The sequence below is a fragment of the Vombatus ursinus genome, unplaced genomic scaffold (genome assembly GCF_900497805.2).
Source record: "Vombatus ursinus unplaced genomic scaffold, bare-nosed wombat genome assembly UNPS02005659.1, whole genome shotgun sequence".
NCBI lineage: Eukaryota > Metazoa > Chordata > Mammalia > Diprotodontia > Vombatidae > Vombatus > Vombatus ursinus.
Window position 1 is genome coordinate 2,098,171 of NW_020945437.1, and position 19,431 is coordinate 2,117,601.

At 36.2% G+C, this 19,431-nt stretch overlaps 1 protein-coding gene across 1 annotated transcript in view; it reads left to right on the plus strand.

Moving 5' to 3' along the window:
- The window catches only part of SUCLA2 (succinate-CoA ligase ADP-forming beta subunit), a 53,004-nt gene that overhangs the window by 7,138 nt on the left and 26,435 nt on the right, over positions 1 to 19,431 (plus strand). The window contains exon 2 of the mRNA XM_027848322.1: positions 2,126 to 2,306. Coding sequence (XP_027704123.1) covers positions 2,126 to 2,306 — 181 coding nt within the window. The remainder of the gene's footprint in view (positions 1 to 2,125; positions 2,307 to 19,431) is intronic.

Below are 19,431 nucleotides of genomic sequence, written 5' to 3' on the forward strand. Positions count from 1 at the left end.
CCCCCCGCATCTGAAACTACTTTGGAAAAAGCATTTCCCCCTCTTTTATTCAATAACTTTAGTACACTATTGTGACTCTTTTTTAATATCCTTGTGAAGCCTAATATGGTTTGGATGAACAGAATTTAAAATACCTACTGTTATAAGTTCTTAGCTCTTAGATTTCCAGCTTTTTTCTAAGCACTTTTTTCCTGAATTTTTCTTTAAGGTCTTTTAAGTCTTTTTAGTTTTTAAATGTCTGTCTTTTGCCTTTAGACAGAATGTTTTGATTGCCATAGAAATTAGTTATATACATTTTATTTTTGTTGTTTCCTGCTTATATGATTTTTGAACTTTTTAGAAAACCTCATAAAATACTGATTGGTGTTTTTTGAAAGGTGATCTTTTTCTCTGGTAGCTTGAATTTTTTTTTTTTTTGTAGTCATAATTTTTTGAAGTGTGAGAATGATATGCCTAGCTAAGTTGAATTTTGTGACTTGGTGCAGTTCTATTTGTAGGCCCTTGTGACTTCTTGCTTAGACAATTGAAATACCTTCCTATTTGGTCTCTTTGCCTCAAATTTTGCCTAATTTTAGTCCAGCCTCCACATAGCTGCTAAATTAATTTTCTTCAGGTTCAGGTCTGACCATGTCATTCCCTTACCCAGTAAATTGCAAGTGGCTTGCTGTTACCTTTACTATAAAATATTAAATCCACTGACTTAAAAGAGTTTTATAACTTGGTTCCAACCTACCTCTCATGCTTTATTATACACTTAAACATTTTTCATTTTTATTTTAAACTTAAATGCCAAATAAAATGAGCATTTTAACATGTGATACAACTTGCTTTTGTTTTTAAGTATATAATAAGTTCATTCTGTAGCTTTTATTGCTGCCATACTCGTCCGTGCTTCTTTGTGGGCTGTTTTCTTCTCTGAATTTTTAAAAAGATGCCTCAATGCCCTTCTTTTTTATTCCTTGTCTTTTTTTCCCCCTATGGCTCTTCTACCCCCTTTACCCTTCCACCACCATCCTTGTTAGGGAAAAAAAAAGAAAAACCAAGTTCTTCCAAATATGCACAGTCTAATAAAATATTCCCACATTGGCTATATCTGAAAATGTATGTTTTATTCTGCATCTTAAGTCCATCATCTCTCAAGAGGTAGATAGCAGTTATCATCAGTATTCTGGAGTCAGAGTTGGTCATTTCATTGATTATAATTATCAAATCTTTCAAAGTAGTATTTATAATGTTATATAAATTGTTCTGGTTTTGCTCACTTCATTCTGTATCAGTTCATGTAGGTCTTCTCAGGTGTCTCTGAAACCATCCATTTTGTCATTTCTTTTGGTACAGTAATATCCCATTATATTCATATGCCATAATTTGCGAGCCATTCCCCAGTAGATGAGCACCCTTTAGTTTCTTATTTGCTGTAACAAAAAGAGCTGTTATAAATAATTTGTTACTTATCAGTCTGTTCTCTCTTTCTTCAATCTCCCTAGGGGTATAGGCTTAATAGTAGTACTTTAGCAGGGTCAAGGGGTTTATACAGCTTAGTAACTTTTGGGCCTACTTCCAAATTGGTTTCCAGAATCCAATTAGTGTTTATGTTTTCCTGGGGCCGCTCCTCATTTTAATTATCCATTTTTATCATCCTGGCTTATCTGCTGGTTGTGAGGTGGAATTCAGAGTTGCTTTAATTTTCATTTCTCTAATTATTAATAATTTGCAGCATATTTTTTAATATCATCGTTGGTAGTTTGTATTTCTTCCTGTGAAAGCTGCTTATTCATAACCTTTTACTAATTAGTAGGGAATAGCTCTTATAAATATGAATTTATTCCATATACATACACACACACTCTTAAATATATATCTTGTTTGTGGGACCTTCCCCCCTGCCTCCATATACATCTTGAATATGAGGCTTTTATCAGAGAAATTTGCTGCAAATTCTCCAGTTAATCTGATTCCCTTCTAATTTTAACTATTGGTTTTGTCTATGCAGAAACATGTATCTTTCTAAACCCTCCTCCTCATTTGAAACTGTTACATAAATATATGTGTATGCTTTTGTACATGGACACACATGCGTACACACACACATATAAATGAAGAAAGTAACTTGTCCTTTTTCTAGGTGTTGGGAAGTTCTGGACTGTTGAACAACCAAGTCTTCCAGCTGCAACATCAGCAGCAGAGGAAACTCTCATTACATGAATACCTGAGCATGGAATTGTTGCAAGAAGCTGGCATCGCTATTCCTAAGGGACAAGTGGCAAAATCACCAGATGAAGCTTATGCAGTTGCCAAAAAATTAGGTATTAAATTAAGAAAAACTTGTGCCATGTAGAAAAGGGAGCTTTTATACAATGTAATCTTTTTTTTTTCCTTAATGTTTCTGGTAAGAAATTTCTTAGCTTTTATTTTGTGTCTTTTACCTCTTCTTCTTTAAGACAGCCTTGTTTTCACTAAAAATACTAGATGAGAGATAGCTTTTGATTGAAATTCTATTATTCATTAGTAACAATAATGGTTACATAAGTGACTTACAGATGGCACTTAGTTCTGTGATGTAGGACAAACAAAATCTAGGTTAATTTTAAGATACATATTTTATGTCAAGTGTGTGTAACTGGAAGGACGATGATTGCAGCTATGATGTTCAGCAATTTGTTATTGAAGTTAAACTCGATGGGTACCTTCTCCTTGTCATGAAATGCACATTTGTAGCTGAAGAGAAGTTGAGCTAAGAAAAATGGCACCAACAATTTAATAAATTGATTTACTTCATAAATTAAGACTTTCTGGAAACTTTAGCCACAGTTGACATTTTGTTCTTTAAGATGGCATCTAACATTTTTCAAAGCTGTGATTAGTTCTTTACTTGGAAAAAGAAATGAAACATTAATTTAAATAAGTGAACATAATTAGCAATGCATTAGTTATACAGTCCTTTTTAGAGTAAATTTCTAGATATACATGACTAATTACTACATTAATTTGTAATCCTGTTAAATGTTTTTATTCTAGATTTTGATTGTTTAGTACTTTAAGAAAGGTATGAAAAAATAGTACAGGTATGTTTTTCAATTTGAAGTTTTCACAGACATTTATTTCCTTATTTGCCTTCAAAATAAGTGTATTTAACTAGGAGATGAGAGTACAAGTTGATTGCTTTGCATTTTAATTTCCCCCATTCTTTTTTGAATTACCTAATTTAAAGTGTAAGTTTTGATGACATCTTGTTTGCTCTTGGACGGTTTTTTTTTTATGTGTGTGTGTATGTGTGTATTCATATGATAGCTATAATTTTTCTAAGTGTGGTTGTTTTGGTGTTTGAGCTTGCCTTTTTTTTTTTTTTTCTGTGCATCAGACAACTTTTTCATTTACTTCATATTTGTCCACACTACAGATAGCAGAAGTCTTGTGACTCACTAATTTCTGTGGAAATAATTGGTTGTGAACTCTTATTGAATTTTGTAGATGGCATATCCTGGAAATCTTCTGCTATACTTCTTGGATGTATATACAGTAAGAACAACTCTTAAATATCAGGATTTTAAGGAAATTGACCATATTTCTGTATTATATTAAAATAATATATTTTGCATTTCCATAGAATGCTTTTTAAGGGCAAACTTTCTTTGAAGGAGGTAGGTCCTGTGTGTGCATATATACGTATACACACACACTTTTTTTTTTTTACAATCTTTGTATTAATACATCAGATAAACTTTTCTAAAGCTTACAAAACCTCATAGAAATGAGATCCTGAGAAAAATAAGACTTTTTGAAAAAATAGAACTGAGAAAATAAGGCCTTCTTTTCATGTACTGCTTAGATCAGTCATTTTAAATGTCTGATTATAAGCTCATTTTAAATGACCTCATTCTGATAAAGTTATAATTTTTTCCTTTCACCTTAAATCATCAGACTGTAATAGAAAAGTGAGTACTTTTTTCAGCAAGTAGTTTTTTTTTAATAGGAAAAGCAACTCAGACCCATGCTTTACATGTTCTACATCATGTTTTACATTTTGAGGAAAATGAAAACCCTTGAGATGGTAAGACTGCCATTATGAACTGTCAAAGGGTGAAGGGAATTTAAAATCAAACAGTTGAAGGTTCAGAAGAAATACTCAAACTTAACTAGTGGTCATGGTTATGCTGTCTGCATGCCCTTCTTGTGATGTTTTCCCATGTCCAAAAATTTGCTATCTTTTCTTGTACCTTAAGTCCATTACCACTATCAGGATGTGGGTAGCATCCTTCATCAAAGTTCCTCTGGAGACAGTGTTTTGATTAGAATTTTTAAGTCTTTCAGAATTAAGTTGTTCTCTCGATTTTGCACACTTCATTTTGCATCAGTTAATACTTCCCAGGATTCTCTGAAATCGTCTCTTTCATAATTTCTTACAGGTCAATAATATTTTATTACATTCACATATCACAGTTTGTTTATCTATTTCCCAATTTATAGGTAGCCTCATAGATTCCTGTTCTTTGCTTTTCTTCTTTCCTTTTAATCCCTGGTATAGGGCCAGAACATTGTTTTCCTTATGGCCCTTCTCTCCTCATTAGTTGTCTTCCTCTTAACCACTCTCTTCACATTAACTTTATCTATCTTTCCTTGTTGAGTTGATATATTTCTACACCAGACTGTGTGTGTATATGTATTCAGCTCTGTTTTGTTTGTTTCAAATAAAAATGAGTTTAGTCTGATAACCTGCTTTCCCTACCCCTTCTCCATATTTGTTTGCTCTTTTTCTCAGACACTCCAGTTATAAGAAATAGCAAGTCCTACTTCTTTTGTCCCCCTTCTTCACTAGTATATTCCTTTTACCCATCCTTTTTCTTTTTTAAATCTTCAGAATGAAACCAATCTGAAGGTTCTCTCTTGTCTTAATTGAATTCCTTCAGTATTCTTCCGAAACATTAAGATTCTGAATGGGCAGTTGTTTTCTTTTCCCCATTAGTATTTAAGCACTGCAACATCATATAATTCCTTCCAGTTACTCAAATAAATTTCTCTCAACTCTTATGTTTGCAATTCAGAGTTCAGCTCAGGTGTTTTCATCAAAAATCTGTAAAATTTATCTATTCTATTAAAAGTCTATTCCTGCCCTCCCTCTCCACGCACTTCTCCTCCCTCCCCTCTCCCCCGGATTGTACTAAGCTTTGCAGAGTAAGTTTTTCTTGGTAGAAAGACTATATTTCTTACCTTTTGGAATTTTGTATTCTAGCAGTGCCTTTCATTATTAGTAGAAGCTGCCAGGATCCTGTGTGACTCTGACTGCAGTTCTATGAGTACTTGAACAGCTTTTTTCTGAATGCTTGCAGTTTTTTTTTTTTCGTGACATGGGAGCTCTGGATTTTGGCTATGACATTTCTGTGACATTTCCTTTTTTAGGTTCCTTTTAAGACATGGATTCTTTCCATCTTCTTTTTACCCTCTAATAAATGTGAGCAGTTTTCATTTATCTTTTCTTGAAATGCAGGGTGTCCAAAAAATCCTAGTAGTTTAAAACTGCACTAACACTTTTTGAACCACTCTGAATAGTGTCCAGGCTTTTTTTTTTTAAATTTTAAATCGTGGTTTTTAAGGAGTCCAGTGATCTCTCATTGAGCTAGTTCCAGAGCAGTTCATACCAGATAATTTAAATTTTTTTTCTAATTTTTTCCATTTTGTTCTAGTATTTCTTACTGTCTCATGAAGTAATTGGGTTTCTATTTTGTCTCTTCTAGTTTTTATGGAGTCGATTACTTAGGTTAGATTTACTGCATTTGCTTCTATTCTTTCATTTCTTTCCCCCAGAACTTTTATTTTGTTTATTTTTTATCTCTGGCCTCATTTCTTCTAAGTATTTGTGTAGTCCTAGTGAAAAATCCACTTTTTCCTCTGAGTCCATTTGCAGTTGTTAATGGCGTTACCTTCTAGCCTGGAATTTTGAGTGTTTTGGGATCTACAGTGATGTTTTGTAGAGGTTGGTGTCTTCTGCTTATTCATCCTTCCAGTCTTAGTTCCTGAATTAGGGCTTTGTGCCAGGGCCAGTCTTCACCTCCTTTTGTGCTTTTGGGTGAGGTGATAAGACCCTGTTTGGTTGTGTTCTGAATCACCTGGGTTACCGTGTTGACCTTTACCTTCCAGAGTTAGGTGGTCCCGGATCTGGGTGTTAGAGAGTGTTGGATCTTCAAGGCCCTCTTGGCATTTGGGTTCAGAGTGAAAGGGCCTTGGAGCCCTGGGATGTCCTGGTCTGAATACTGCTTCTCCTGCACTGGTCTCTACCACTTCCAAGTGTCTTCCAGGGTTCTCACTGAAGGTTCCTAATCACATAGAGCTTTCTCAGGGAGCTGCCTTGAGATACAGAACTTGCAGGCTTCAGGTGACTCTGGTCTGTCTCTTGTGTGCTCTGTTAGAGCTCTTCTTTCCAAACGCCTGAAGGCTTCTGGCTTTCTTTCTGGGAAGTTTTAGGATAAAACTAGTCATTGTAGTTTTTAATTGGATATCTTCATCTGGGGTGATTTTAGGTTTTGGCTGGAATAGGTATGGTGAGTTGATTGCCTGCCTTTGTTCAGTCACTCTTCTTGGCTAGAAGTCCCTTATGTTGACTCTTGAACCATTTAAAAGCATCTGTGTCCCAGGAAATAAGCTTGACCACCCCTGCTGTAGTTGTTTAATTTGAAAAAAAAAAAAATAGAATTCCTATGAAGATCGGATGAAATAACTTAGTAAAGCACTTTGCAAACGTTAAAGTTCTAGATTGGGGCTGTTGTTATAATAATTCAGGAGGTTCATAATTTCATTGGTATGGGTGCTACCTCCCCAGATGCAATTTGCAACTTATCCGTGCTCTAGTAGATAGTTTTATAAGTTGTTGTGGCCAAAAAAGTCATTGTAGGGGTTGGGGGCAGCAGGGAGGGAGAAGAGGACACAACAATCTTCTGGTGCTTTGATGCAAGTAATAAAGGGTTAGTAATCTTGATTTCTTAGTTCTCTGCGTTTTGTTGTAGGGTCTTTTGGATATATCTATATCTTATGTATAAATGATAAGTTATGGTTCAGTGTCTGTCAAAGCATATAAATAGAATTTACATCATTGCTGTAGGTGGCTTTTTATTTGTCTTATTTGAAATGCACTTTTGGTAATAGCAATGACAGTTCTCAAATGTTTGTTGTTGAATTATTTTGCTTATTTTTTGTTGAAATAAGACTTTAAATTATAGTATGTGTATAATGAACAGCATTTCTTACTAAGCACCAGGCTGTATACAAAATAGTGTTGTAGGCCTAAAACAGATAAAAAGTTTAGATAAAACACAGTTCTTGCTCATGTAGAGTGTTAAAATACAAATTCAGATTCTTGTAATATATAATGACCCTAACCCTAACTTTGCCTCCAACTCTGAATTTGTTTCTAACCCTAAATTTGTTTCTGAATTAAGTGCCATGTAAACTTTTAGGAAGAGAGGAATGACGTTTGAGTTGGGCTTTAAAGGTAGTCATAGAGAAAATCAAAGACACGGTGTACTCGGGAGGTTGTAGAAAAGTATAGTCAGTTTTTTGGAAGCAGAGACTATTTGGAGGTACGTAATGTGATATTTGGAGGGCATCAAATGCTAGTCAGTAATAATAGTCAGTAAACATTTATTAGTAACATACTATGTACTAGGCAGGAGAGTTTGAACTTTGCTAGTTATACAGAAAGGAGTCACTGTATCTTTTTTTTTTCCCCTCAAACAAAGGAGTAACACGATCAGAGGAGAGAGGAGAGGCAGAAATGCCCTGTAGGAAACTGTTCCTGGACAGGCCTGATTCAGGCTTGTTCAGTGGCTTGGGCTAGGTATTGAACAAATCAGACATTAGGACATCGTTAGTGTGGATAATAGTTTCAGTCCGGTGGTTGGAGATGGAAGCCTGGCTATAAGTTGTTAAGGAGAGAGTCAGTAAGGAAGTAGAGGTTTTAATAGTAAACAACTTTTTCATTTGGTTTACTGATGCTTTTTGTTTTTAACTCCATACCCACTACTCCCATTCTACTGCCTGTCCCAAAATCCTTTCTTATATAAAGAAAAAAAGGGTAGACAACTTTTTTCCAGAAGTTTAATAGTGATGGGAGGAGAGGGATAGCATTTTGATAGCTAAAAATATTTTTAGGATTGGAGAGATGTGAACATGTTTGTAAGCCTATTTAGGAAAGAAGCATTGACAAAGGGGAGTTTAAAAATGCGTCAAAGAGAAGATACTTAAGGAACAAAGGCCTCTAAGAAGGAATAGCATGACAGTGGGAGAAGAAAGATTTAACTTTTGTCAAGATGAAAGTTATATCCATCATCTTCTCGTGACTATCAAATGATGAAGTAATATACGTTAAGTGCTTTGCACACCTTAAAGTGTTATATGAATGTAAGCTGTTATCATCATCAAGAGTAAGAAGGATAGAGGACTGGGTCTGTCAGAGCTTGGGTTGATGACCTCAGTCTTCTCAGTAAGATAGGAGGTCATTTGCTGTAAATTCTGGGCAAATGGGCTATCTTTGGGATTGAGAGGACAGTTTAAGTTTGGAAATATAATTTTGGAGAATGAGAGGGATTCATTAAAGCTGAAGGATTACTAAAGGGCAGCAAGGGCCCAGCTAAATGGCACACCATGAATTAAATATCTTTAGATGTATCTGTAATCCTCAGCTAGTGGAAAATTTTTCCCATGGAAATCCTATCTGAAATAGAGGGTTGACCTCATGATCAAGAGTTTGATTCTAAGGGAAATCTGGGTTTTGAGGGAGGGAATGAGAGAAGTTGCAGTATGGCTGAGGGCATGATGCTTTCCTTGGCCCTGCCCAAGGAAAGAAGAGGGGCACAATTCTTGCTTTCTAGGGACATGTGATAAAGCAGAAAACAACAATGAATCTATAAACCATATAGAAGCATGGCATTTGCAGAGAAAATCCTGGAAAGTGTTTAGAATACACTTTTGTTCTTTTGTATTTTTCATTTCATTGGTGTAAGTACTTTCTCCATCATTGAAGAACTGCTACCCTTTAATGATCTTTCATCCTGTTTAATTCTTGTCCATATTTTCTTATAAATCCTCCACATAGGATCCTAGTACACCACTCCTTTTCTTATAGGATCTTAGAGGTACCAATCTACCATTCAGGCTGTATTCACAGATCATCTCTTTCTTGCTGTGTGACTGACAAGCCTTTTCAGATTATTCATATCCTTGGAATATTTTTTATGCTACTTCCTGTACACAGATTATCATTGATAGTATGCTAAAGCTTTCTCCCACCTACCTTTTATCTTTCTGTTTTTTGGTTTCTCTGTAATTTTAATTCTTCTAAATTATAGTGTTCAATGATTTGTATATTCCTATATACTGGGAAATTATAGAGAGTAAGAAAACTTTTTGCAAGAGCAAATGGTTTGGGATCATTAAAAGCACAAAACAACTTCATCATTAGCTGAATGATGATTTTCTAATCTTTTTCCTTCTTTTCTATCTGTAGTACTTGTCCAAGATACACATATTGATAGACCAATTTAATTGTCTGTTATTTGACTCTCTAATTGTTTGGGCAGTGTACACTTTTTATCCGCTTTATTTTGCCAGTATGGATTGTTGGAATAATCTTTCATATTGTTCTATATTTCACCAAACATGTTTGGTAGCATTGAATACCATCAAAGAATATTGCTATCAATAGGGAAGCTAGCTTTGTTTGGATTTTTAATGTGACAAATTTTGTGACTATGATGAACATTTTTTGATGAGAATTTATTTTTCAATTTCATATTCATTTGATAAGTCTCCAACTGCCTATTGGATATCTTGAACTTGATTTTCTGCAGACATCTTAAATTCAACATGTCTGAAATTGAACTCAGTATATTTAAACCCTAAACCCTCTCTTCCCTTCCTAACTTTCATGTTAAGGGTACTACCATCCTCCCAGTCATCCAGACTTGCAACCTTGGTATCATCCTCAATTCCTCCCTATCATTTCCTCTAGCCATTCTGTCTCCAAGACCTGTTCATTTTACCTTTCTAACATCTTTTGCAAATATGTCCTTCTGTTCATCTTGGTGCAGGCCGTTATTACCACACACTTGGATTATTGCAGCAGCCTTTTGGTTGGCTTCCCTGTCACACGTCTCTCCCCGTTCCTATCCATCCTCCACTTGCCTATCGAAGGAATCTTCCTAAATTACAAGTCTGACCAGGTCACACCTCTACTCATGTAACTTCAGTGGCTCCCTTGAATCACTTCCAGTATCAAATATAAAATCTTCTGTTTGGTGTTCTAAGACCTACATATCTTGACATCCTCTTCTCCATCCCTTTGTGCCCTCTCTCTCCCTACCCCCCCCCAAATTTTTCTTCTTACACCTTATTTAATCTCTCCTCCTGTTCACTCTCCCTTTCAGTGATAATAATCTCCTTGCTATCCCTCAAACAAGATATATTCCATCTCTTGGCTCTGGGCATTTTCACTATGGTTGTTCTCCATACCTGGAATTCTTTCCTCATGTCTAATAAAATCTCACCTTCTATAGGAAGCCATTCCTGATTCCCCTTAATTCTAGTGCCTTTCTTTTGTTGATTAACACCAATTCATCCTACAGATAGCTTGTTTGTATATAGTTGTTTGCATGTTGTTTTCCCCTTCCCTGTAAGCTCTTTGAGAGTGGGGACTGTCTTTTGCCTTTCTTTTTATCTCCAATGCTTAGTATAGTGCCTGGCATATCATAGGTGTTTAATGAATGTTTATTAACTGACTGAAGCATATGTTGTGTGAAAGGCCCTTTCTGTGCTAAGCACAGGAAATATAAAGATATGTATGGCATAGATCTTGCTTATAAACATTATATGGACTAATGAGGGTGTTGAGGTCTGAGAGGTTTTGATACCTCAAGGACCCAGAGTACAAGAGAGGGTCGTCTGGAATGAATTCACAAACTCAAGCATTCTTTGAGTCAGGGTGGCAGATTTTTGTTATACTATATGGTGGGCAGAGATCCTTAAGGAACTTGCAACCTAACAAGAATGATGCTCAAAGTTTATATAGGAAAAGTAGCGAATTATGTGGCAAGTATGCTAATTAGGCGATAACATACAACTACATCATTCACTACTGAAACGGGTGGGGGTGGGGAAGAGAGGGTTCCTAAGGGGTATATTTTGCTCTGTTATATCTGTAACAAGATAGTTTTGGGAGTTGACGTCTATAACTTGACCTGGATAGTGTAAGATAACTGTGGGCAAGGGAAATTCTACAGAGGTCAGCTTGTTCTTGTAAGGAGGATAGATAGTTGGCCTCACTGGGCCCACTCATGATTCACTGCCAGAGATAGGTCTTTGGGCTGGAGGGAAACTGTCAGGAATAGTGTTTCTGAGGTTAGGGAGAAATATGATCTTGGAAGTGGGGTTCAAGTACAAGTACCCCATCAGATTGAACAGGAAGTAATATAGCATATTGATAGTGTTGGAGAATTTCTTAACTCAAAGGTCCTAAGATCGTCCTGGAGAGTAATTAGTCCTATCTTGGTCTGTTTGAATGGAGATCAGTAAATCAAGAGGCAAGGCTAGAAGGTAAAAAGTTTAACCTCAGCTGATGGACAGTTGTCAGGTGGATAGCAATGCCCAGAACAAAGGGAGATACATTTATAGGAAGACATTACAGGTGGCAAAAGGAGCCTTTCAATTGAAGCTGCTTTGCCCACTTTCCTTATTTCAGAAGTTGAGTAATAGGGGCAGTATATCAGGTGATTTGGGGGAGAAATTTTAACTCTGGGGTTAGAATGGGTTAACCTTGGTGTCTCAGGAGTTGCCAAAGCCCAGGTTTGTTCCAGTGGAATGTTTTATCAGATATCCTGTCAGGAATTCTCTAAGATAGTGGAGGCTTCCTTCAAGACAGAATTGGTGGCTATTCTTGAATAAATTACAGGTTGAGGATCTGTCTCTCTTTATACAGCCTTGTAGCTGTATTTCTTTGACTTCTTAAGGTTACTTTTTTCCTTTGGGAGAATATGTTGCCCCAAAACTCAGTTTATCTTCTCTGCCAAAATAGCCAACGAGTTAGGAAGACCTTGTTTAAGACATTATTGACTATGTAACCCTGTTGTTCATTGTTGTTTAGTTGTTTTTCAGTTGTGTGCAACTCTTTGTGATCCTTTTTGTGATTTTATTGGCAAAGATACTGGAATGGATTGTCATTTCCTTCTCCAGCATATTTTATAGATGAGGAAACTGAGGCAAACAGGGCTAAGTGACTTGCCCAGGGTCACACAGCTAGTAAGTGTTTGAGGTCAGATTTGAACTCAGAAGGAAGAGTCTTCCTGAGTCCAGGCCAGGCACTATCATTTTACAGATGAGGAACTGAGGCAAACAAGGTTAAGTTACTTGCCAGGGTCACACAGAGAGTAAACTTAGAAGATTAATCTTGCCGACTTCAGGGCTTTCCACTATGCTCTCACCTCCTCCCCTGTTCCCCATCCCCAATCTATTCACTTTGCTGCCTAGCTACCCAGTCTGAGTAACCCTAGTCCTCACTTATTTAATTGAACCCTTAGTTCCCCAGGCAATTCTGTTAAGTTAGGGTTTATTAATCTGGGATCTATGAACTTTTTTTTAAAATTTATTTTGCTTTATCAATAATCACTTCCATATGCTTTTGAGTTTAAAATTTTTTTCCCCCTTCCTCCCCACCACCCTTCCCAAGACGGCACATAATCTGATATAGGCTATACATTTACATTCATACTAAACATATTTTTAAAACCAATAGGAGGAACCATCAGAAAGAGGAAACAAAACTCAACAGAAGAGAAAAAAAGTAGCAATTCGGCTTCCATAGTTGTTTCTTTGGGTGCGGATAGCATTTTCCATCACATGGCCTCTGGAGATGTCTTAGATCCTTGTATTGCCAGGAACGGTTAAGTTTATCAATATTAGTCATCACACAACGTGGCTGTTATTGTGTACAGCGTTCTCTTGGTTCTGCTCACTTCACTCAGCGTCAGACCATACAAGTCTTTCCAGGTTTTTCTGAAGTCAGCCCATTCATCATTTCTTACAGCACAATAGTATTCCATCACATTCATAGACCACAACTTGCTCAGCCATTCCCCAATTGATGGGCATCCTCCAATTTCCAATTCTTTGCCACCACAAAAAGAGCTGCTATGAATCTTTTTGTACATGTAGGTCCTTTTCCCATTTGTGTGATCTCTTTGGGATATAGCCCTAGAAGTGCTATTGCTGGGTCAAAGGGTATGCACATTTTTGTAGCCCTTTGGGCATAGTTCCAAATTGCTCTCCAAAATGGTTGGATCATTTCACAACTCCACCAACATTGCATTAGTGTTCCAATTTTCCCACATCTTCTCCAACATTTATCATTTTCCTGTTTTCTCATGTTGGCCATCCTGGTAGGTGTGATGTAGTACCTCAGAGTTGTTTTGATTTGTATTTCTCTAATCAATAGTGATTTAGAGCATTTTTTCATATGACTATAGATGGCTTTAATTTCTTCTTCTGAGAACTGTGTTCATGTCCTTTGACCATTTATCAATTGGGGAATGGCTTGTATTATAAATTTGACTTAATTCTCTATATATTTTAGAAATGAGGCCCTTATCAGAGAGACTGGTTGTAAAAATTCTTTCCCGATTTTCTACCTTCTTTCTAATCTTAGTTGCATTGGCTTTGTTTGTGCAAAAACTTTTCAATTTAATGTAATCAAAATTATCTATTTTGCTTTTCGTAATGTTCTCTATCTCCTGTCTGGTCATGAATTCTTCTGTTCTCCATAGATCTGACAGTGAACTTGTTTTTTTAAAAAAAATTTTGATAACTGCATTTTATTTTAATTGACTTCCTTTATAATGTTAAGTATTTTGTGCTTTACAGACATTCTGAGAAGGGGTCCATAGACTTTACCAGACAGCCAGAGGGCTCAAAAAGATTAACCCTTACTCTCAGATTAAGTTGCAGAACGGTTTCTAATTTGCATTGGTGGAGGTAATTTGCATTGGTGGTTCTCCCCCCCCCCCCCAAAAAAATAGAACATGGCACTTGGATATGAGGAATGAGAACCTGAAGAGTAAAAAATGAACCCAAAGTTAGGAGCCTCTGATACTAGAAGATATTAGTGCCATCAGTAGAAATAGAGATTTTGGTGGAGGGGCAGATTTTTGGGGGGGGCATGGGGGAGATGAGTCTAGTTATAATTATACTGAGTTTTAGGTGCCACCTGGCCATCTTGGTGGATATCCACCCGGTAGTTGGAAATATAGGCCTGGAAAGATTGGAGTTGGAGATATATATCTAGATATAGATATAGAGCTATTTATATATCTATAGATCTGTTTATAGCTCTATAGATGTGGAGATATAGATATATCTGTCTATAGATATACATATACATATAACTTGAGAGTCATTTTCATAGAGTGAAAGATGAAGCCTTCAGAATATATAATATTAAAGGAAATAGTTTGGAGGGAGAAGAGAACCAAAGACAGACTCTTTGGAATATCCACATTTAAAGGATGAGAGGAAGATGAACATATTTGAGACAGAGAAATTGGGGAGCCATGAGAGTTGTGTCACAGAAACAACAGGAACTGAAGCGACTCAGAAGGACAGGGTGGTTTACAGTGCCAAATGCTGCAGAGGTGGAGAATGGGGAGAAAACTATAGGATTTGTCAATAATGAGGTCATTGGTGACCTTGGAGAGAAAGCCATTATCAGTAGTGGTAGAGAATAGAAGACTGATTGCTGGGGTTGAATAATTGCTGGCCTGGTGAAATTGAAACAGCCAATATTTGGAAGGTTGTAAAGAGATGAGAGAGGGTGAGGTTGAGGGTGTGGCAGAGCATTTTAAAACACTCTGTGCTAAGCTTTGGGAATACTGATACCAGCAGAAAGGAACTTACATTCTGATGGGGGAAGACTGAAAGCTAATTTGTGATGGTTGGTTAGAAGTTTTTCATAACTGCAGAAAATTGAAAGCTTAGGAAGGACTTTTGTCATTCGGGTTTACTTTTCTGCAACTGATCACCCTTATTGCTTTGGGGGACTTGTGGTGGCCCAGAGTTTCCCTCTGTGATTCTCTTTAAATCTGGGCTTTTTAATAGAAATATAATGGTTTAAAATTTGCAAATTGCTTTTATGTACAATATTAAGATTTCATCTATGATATAAATTTTACAGATACCATTATCTTTATTTCACAGATGAGGAGGCTAAGGCTTAGAGAGGTTAAGTGACTTGATTTGCCCATATTCCTGTTGTTGATAAATATCTACAGTGAATTTTGGCCCCTGTTATTTTTGACTCTTAAGTCTACCTCTTTTTACCATTCCAGGTTTGAATGACCCCTAAAGATGGGTAAATTATAGCTTCCAGGCTGCTCTAGGGAGGATCTCAGGAAATCTGTTCTAAACTTGGGCTTAACAAAATCTGTACCAGTTTGGCTATGTGGGAGTCTTGGAGTCAGTCTTTGTATCCTCAAAATGTCTTAGAATTAGCCCAAGTTTGGAGAAGAATCCTCCTGGGGTCTGGGATGGAGGTGGCTAACTTCTTGGCTTCTCTTTAAATTTTAACAAAATGTAATCTATTGGATATCAGACACTATCTTAGGTTTCGGTTTATGAACTGAGGGATTCTAAATTTAGGCCTTGACCAAAAGAGAAGAGGGAGAAGTTATATTTATACACATACGTCTTGACTGTAAAGCAAAAGATTCTATAATCTATAAGGTTCTATAATTCTATAAGTCACAGATGGAAACCAGTGACTTACTTGAAATGTATGTGAAGAGGCTGTAGTATTGACTTATTGATGCTTCCCCACTTTCATTCAATTCAGTAAGTATTAATTGAACTCTAAAAAAAGGTTAACTCCATTTTGCTTTGTAGTTTATAAGCCTCCTTTGTGCTTAGTCACTTTTCATTTCAGTCAACTTTTATTAAGTACCCATATGTACCAGGCACTCCTACTTAGCACCGGCAATATCAAAAGAGACAAAAGATAGTTCCTGCTTTCAAGGAACTTACATTCTACTTTGATTTTAACTCTGCTAAGATTTTAGTTATGTAGACTAAATTTATTTCTGTAATTAACATTTATGTGCTGCTGTTTGTCTTTAGACTGTAGATTTCTTTTATCTGTCTGGCTAAATCATAAGCTTCTTGAGAACAGGGATCGTGTTCATACTTTGTTTCTCTCACAGTATTATTAATAGTACAATACAGATAGTAGATCCTAAATACATTTTTGTTGATTAAACATTATAGGGGTTTATAGTCAATGGTAGCCTCATGTGTAAATGCAAACTATAAAAAAATTTTCATAAGGATGTTTAATGTAACCTCTCAACATAAATTATTGCTTCTTACATCTGATGTGTGATTAATTATGCAAATATGAGGTCATTAAGGTTTTGGGTACCTAGACACAAACTATCTAGAAGAGTGGAATTGAGCTTATTCAACATTCATTGAGTATTCATTGCATATGAAATATTATACTGGATGCAGTGGGGAACTTAAAAAGGTAGAAGAAAGAATTCCTGACTTGAAAGAGATTGTCATTCAATGAAAAAATTTTAGGGCATCAGGTATGGAATGAAAGTGTTATGAAGTAACTGAATGTTACACGGCAAGTAAATCAATGTGTCAGGAAGTTCAAATTGCCATTTAGGACAATTCTCAGACTTTCCTTTGGTTAACTGCTGATCTGTTTAGAATTAATGGTATTTGATATAGTGAAATTTCAGTTAAGTGAAAGAAAGACTTTGATCAGTTACCTGTAGTTCATTGTAATGAAATTTGACCAGTAGTATAAAATGGATCTTAGAAGTCATCTAGTCTAACCCCCTAAATTTTATGGATAGGGAAAACGAGGCCTAGGTATGTAAATATTAAATACATTCAAAATAGTTTCTGGGGAGGGGAGATGGAGCACTAGTGGTTTGAGAGGATGAGAATCAACCATGGATTTCACAGTTGGCTGAGTCTTGAAGGAAGCTAGAAATTCTACAAGGAGGGGGATGAGGAAAGAGTACAGGTAGGCATTGAAGACAACCTGTACAAAGGCATGAAGATGGTAGATGGAATCGTGTATGGCGCATAGCAAGTAGGCCGATTTGGCTGAACACAGAGTGGCCAAAGGAGAATAATGTTGGATAAGTCTGGAAGTGTGGGCTGGAGCTAGGTTGTGAAGCTCTTCAAATATCAAACAGAAGTTTGTATTTTCTCCTAGAAGGAAGAGATTCTTGAGCAAGGGTAGTGACATGATCATACCTATTCTTTAGGAATGTTGATTTTACAGCTTTGTGGAGAATGGATTGTGGGATTGAGAGATTTGAGGCAGTGAGATTAATTAGGAGATTTTTTAATAGTCCAAGTGATAGGCCTTGGGCCAGATCTGGGGTGGTAGCTGTGTGAGTAGAGATAAGAGGAATTTTAGAGGAGTTGTGGAGGTTGAATTGATAAGCCATGAGGAGTGGCTATTAGGGGTTGAGGGAGAGACTGACTAGTCAAGGATTGACTTTAGGTTGCAAACCTAGATTACTGGACAATAATCAGTAGAGAATTTTTTATTAAGATGGAGGGTTTGGGTGAAGGATGAGTTCTGTTTTGGACATTTTGATTTTTAGATGCTGATGGTGTATTCAGTTGGTGATTAGGGATGAGCTGATGAGGATTGCATATTCTAGGAATCACCTGCATAGAGCTAATAGTTGAGTGACTGCGAACTGATGAGATCAGTAATAGAAAAAAATGTAGAGAGAAGATAACAGGGCCCTGGACAGAGCCCTGAGGATGTCCCCCACAAACCAGAATGGGGAAATGGATGATGCTGGAAAGCAGTAGCCAAAAAGGTCATCAGATTTCCCAATTAGAACACTGATTACCTTGGAAAGCAGTATCAGTTGAATGAAGGAAAAGACAGAGGCAGTGAATACAGACTGAATTTTTTTCTAGGCTTTTGACTCAGTATAATGTGGTTAATCAGAGAAAGCTCTTGTATGTATTGAGTTTTGGAAAGCGTTTTGAAAGAGGGAAGTGAAGCACACATAGAAAAGGATAGGATGCCTTCCAGTAGAGTAGAATAACCTGTTCAGAGACCAAATGGATATGAGAAAGTTACGTGTGTTTTCATGCACATACAGATGGTGAACAGATTGTTTGACTAAAATGGGAAATCTGTGTTAGAGATTAGTGAGATATTTCATTAGATAGATAAGAATTTGGAGAGGCTGCTGGCTTGGGACAGTGGAGAATGAGCCCAGTTTTCACCATATTAAGTTCTGAATATTGGCAATATAGCTAAATGGAGATAATCTGTAAACATTTGTAGGTAGACTTTTAGCCTCCTGGAACCAGACTCCTTGGAATCCTCTGTAAAGCCAGCACAACCATGATGGTATTATGCAATTTGGATATATGGTAGGTTATCTCTGATTAATATTTACCTTATCACCTTAGTAAATTTAGAGTTGACTGTCCTTTTTTGTTGAGACTACTTAAGATTATGAATATATATGTTCTTTCTATTTTCCTCTGAAAAGATCAATTAATCAAGGACCATGTCATTATACATTAACACCTCTTTAATCTGGAAGTCAGGTTTCTATCTACCTTAATCCTTCAAACAGAATTGTAAACTTGGAAGAAAGTCCTTTTTGAGTAGTAGAAATGATTGTTCCCATATACGTACATTCTTATTTGACCAGAGGAGTCTTGTCAAAGGGGGACCTTCAGACCCTAAGGGACCACCCTAAATTAGAGTTTATTTACTTTTATCTTACACACAATTCTTAAAGTTGAGTTACTTTATTCTCAGCCTGTAGCATATTAGAAGTATCAAATTAGAAAGTTATGAGGAAAGGCAAGGGCTACTACTAGAAGTAGTCATATGATAGCAGTGAAAAGTGATAGTTTCTGGCATTCTGGGACCATTTAATACAAAGGCAGACAACCCTAGTAGCTTCCAATGATACCATTCTGTTACTGTTAGTAATTGTTCATTATGATCTCTTGAATCATTAATAAATGTTAAAATTATGTGTAGTATGCTTTATTTAAGAAGGCAGGTAAATGCATAATATACTAATAATAGCTAATAGCTAACGTTTATATAGCTCTTTAAGGCTTTAAAGTACTTTATCTATATTAACTAATTTTATTTAATATGATAGTATATCTAGTGTACAGTATTTCTGTAGATGAACATAAATGCCTTGAGGGCAGGAACTGTTTTGTTTGTAACTTTGACACACACATATATATATAGCACAATGCCTTGCATAGAGTAGGCATATAATACATGCTTCCTGAATTTATTTTTATGAAAAGATTTAATTAAAGCTGTATAAAGCCTGTGGTGTTTAAAAGAAGTGTGAAATTCAGTTTTCTGGAAAATTTACTTAT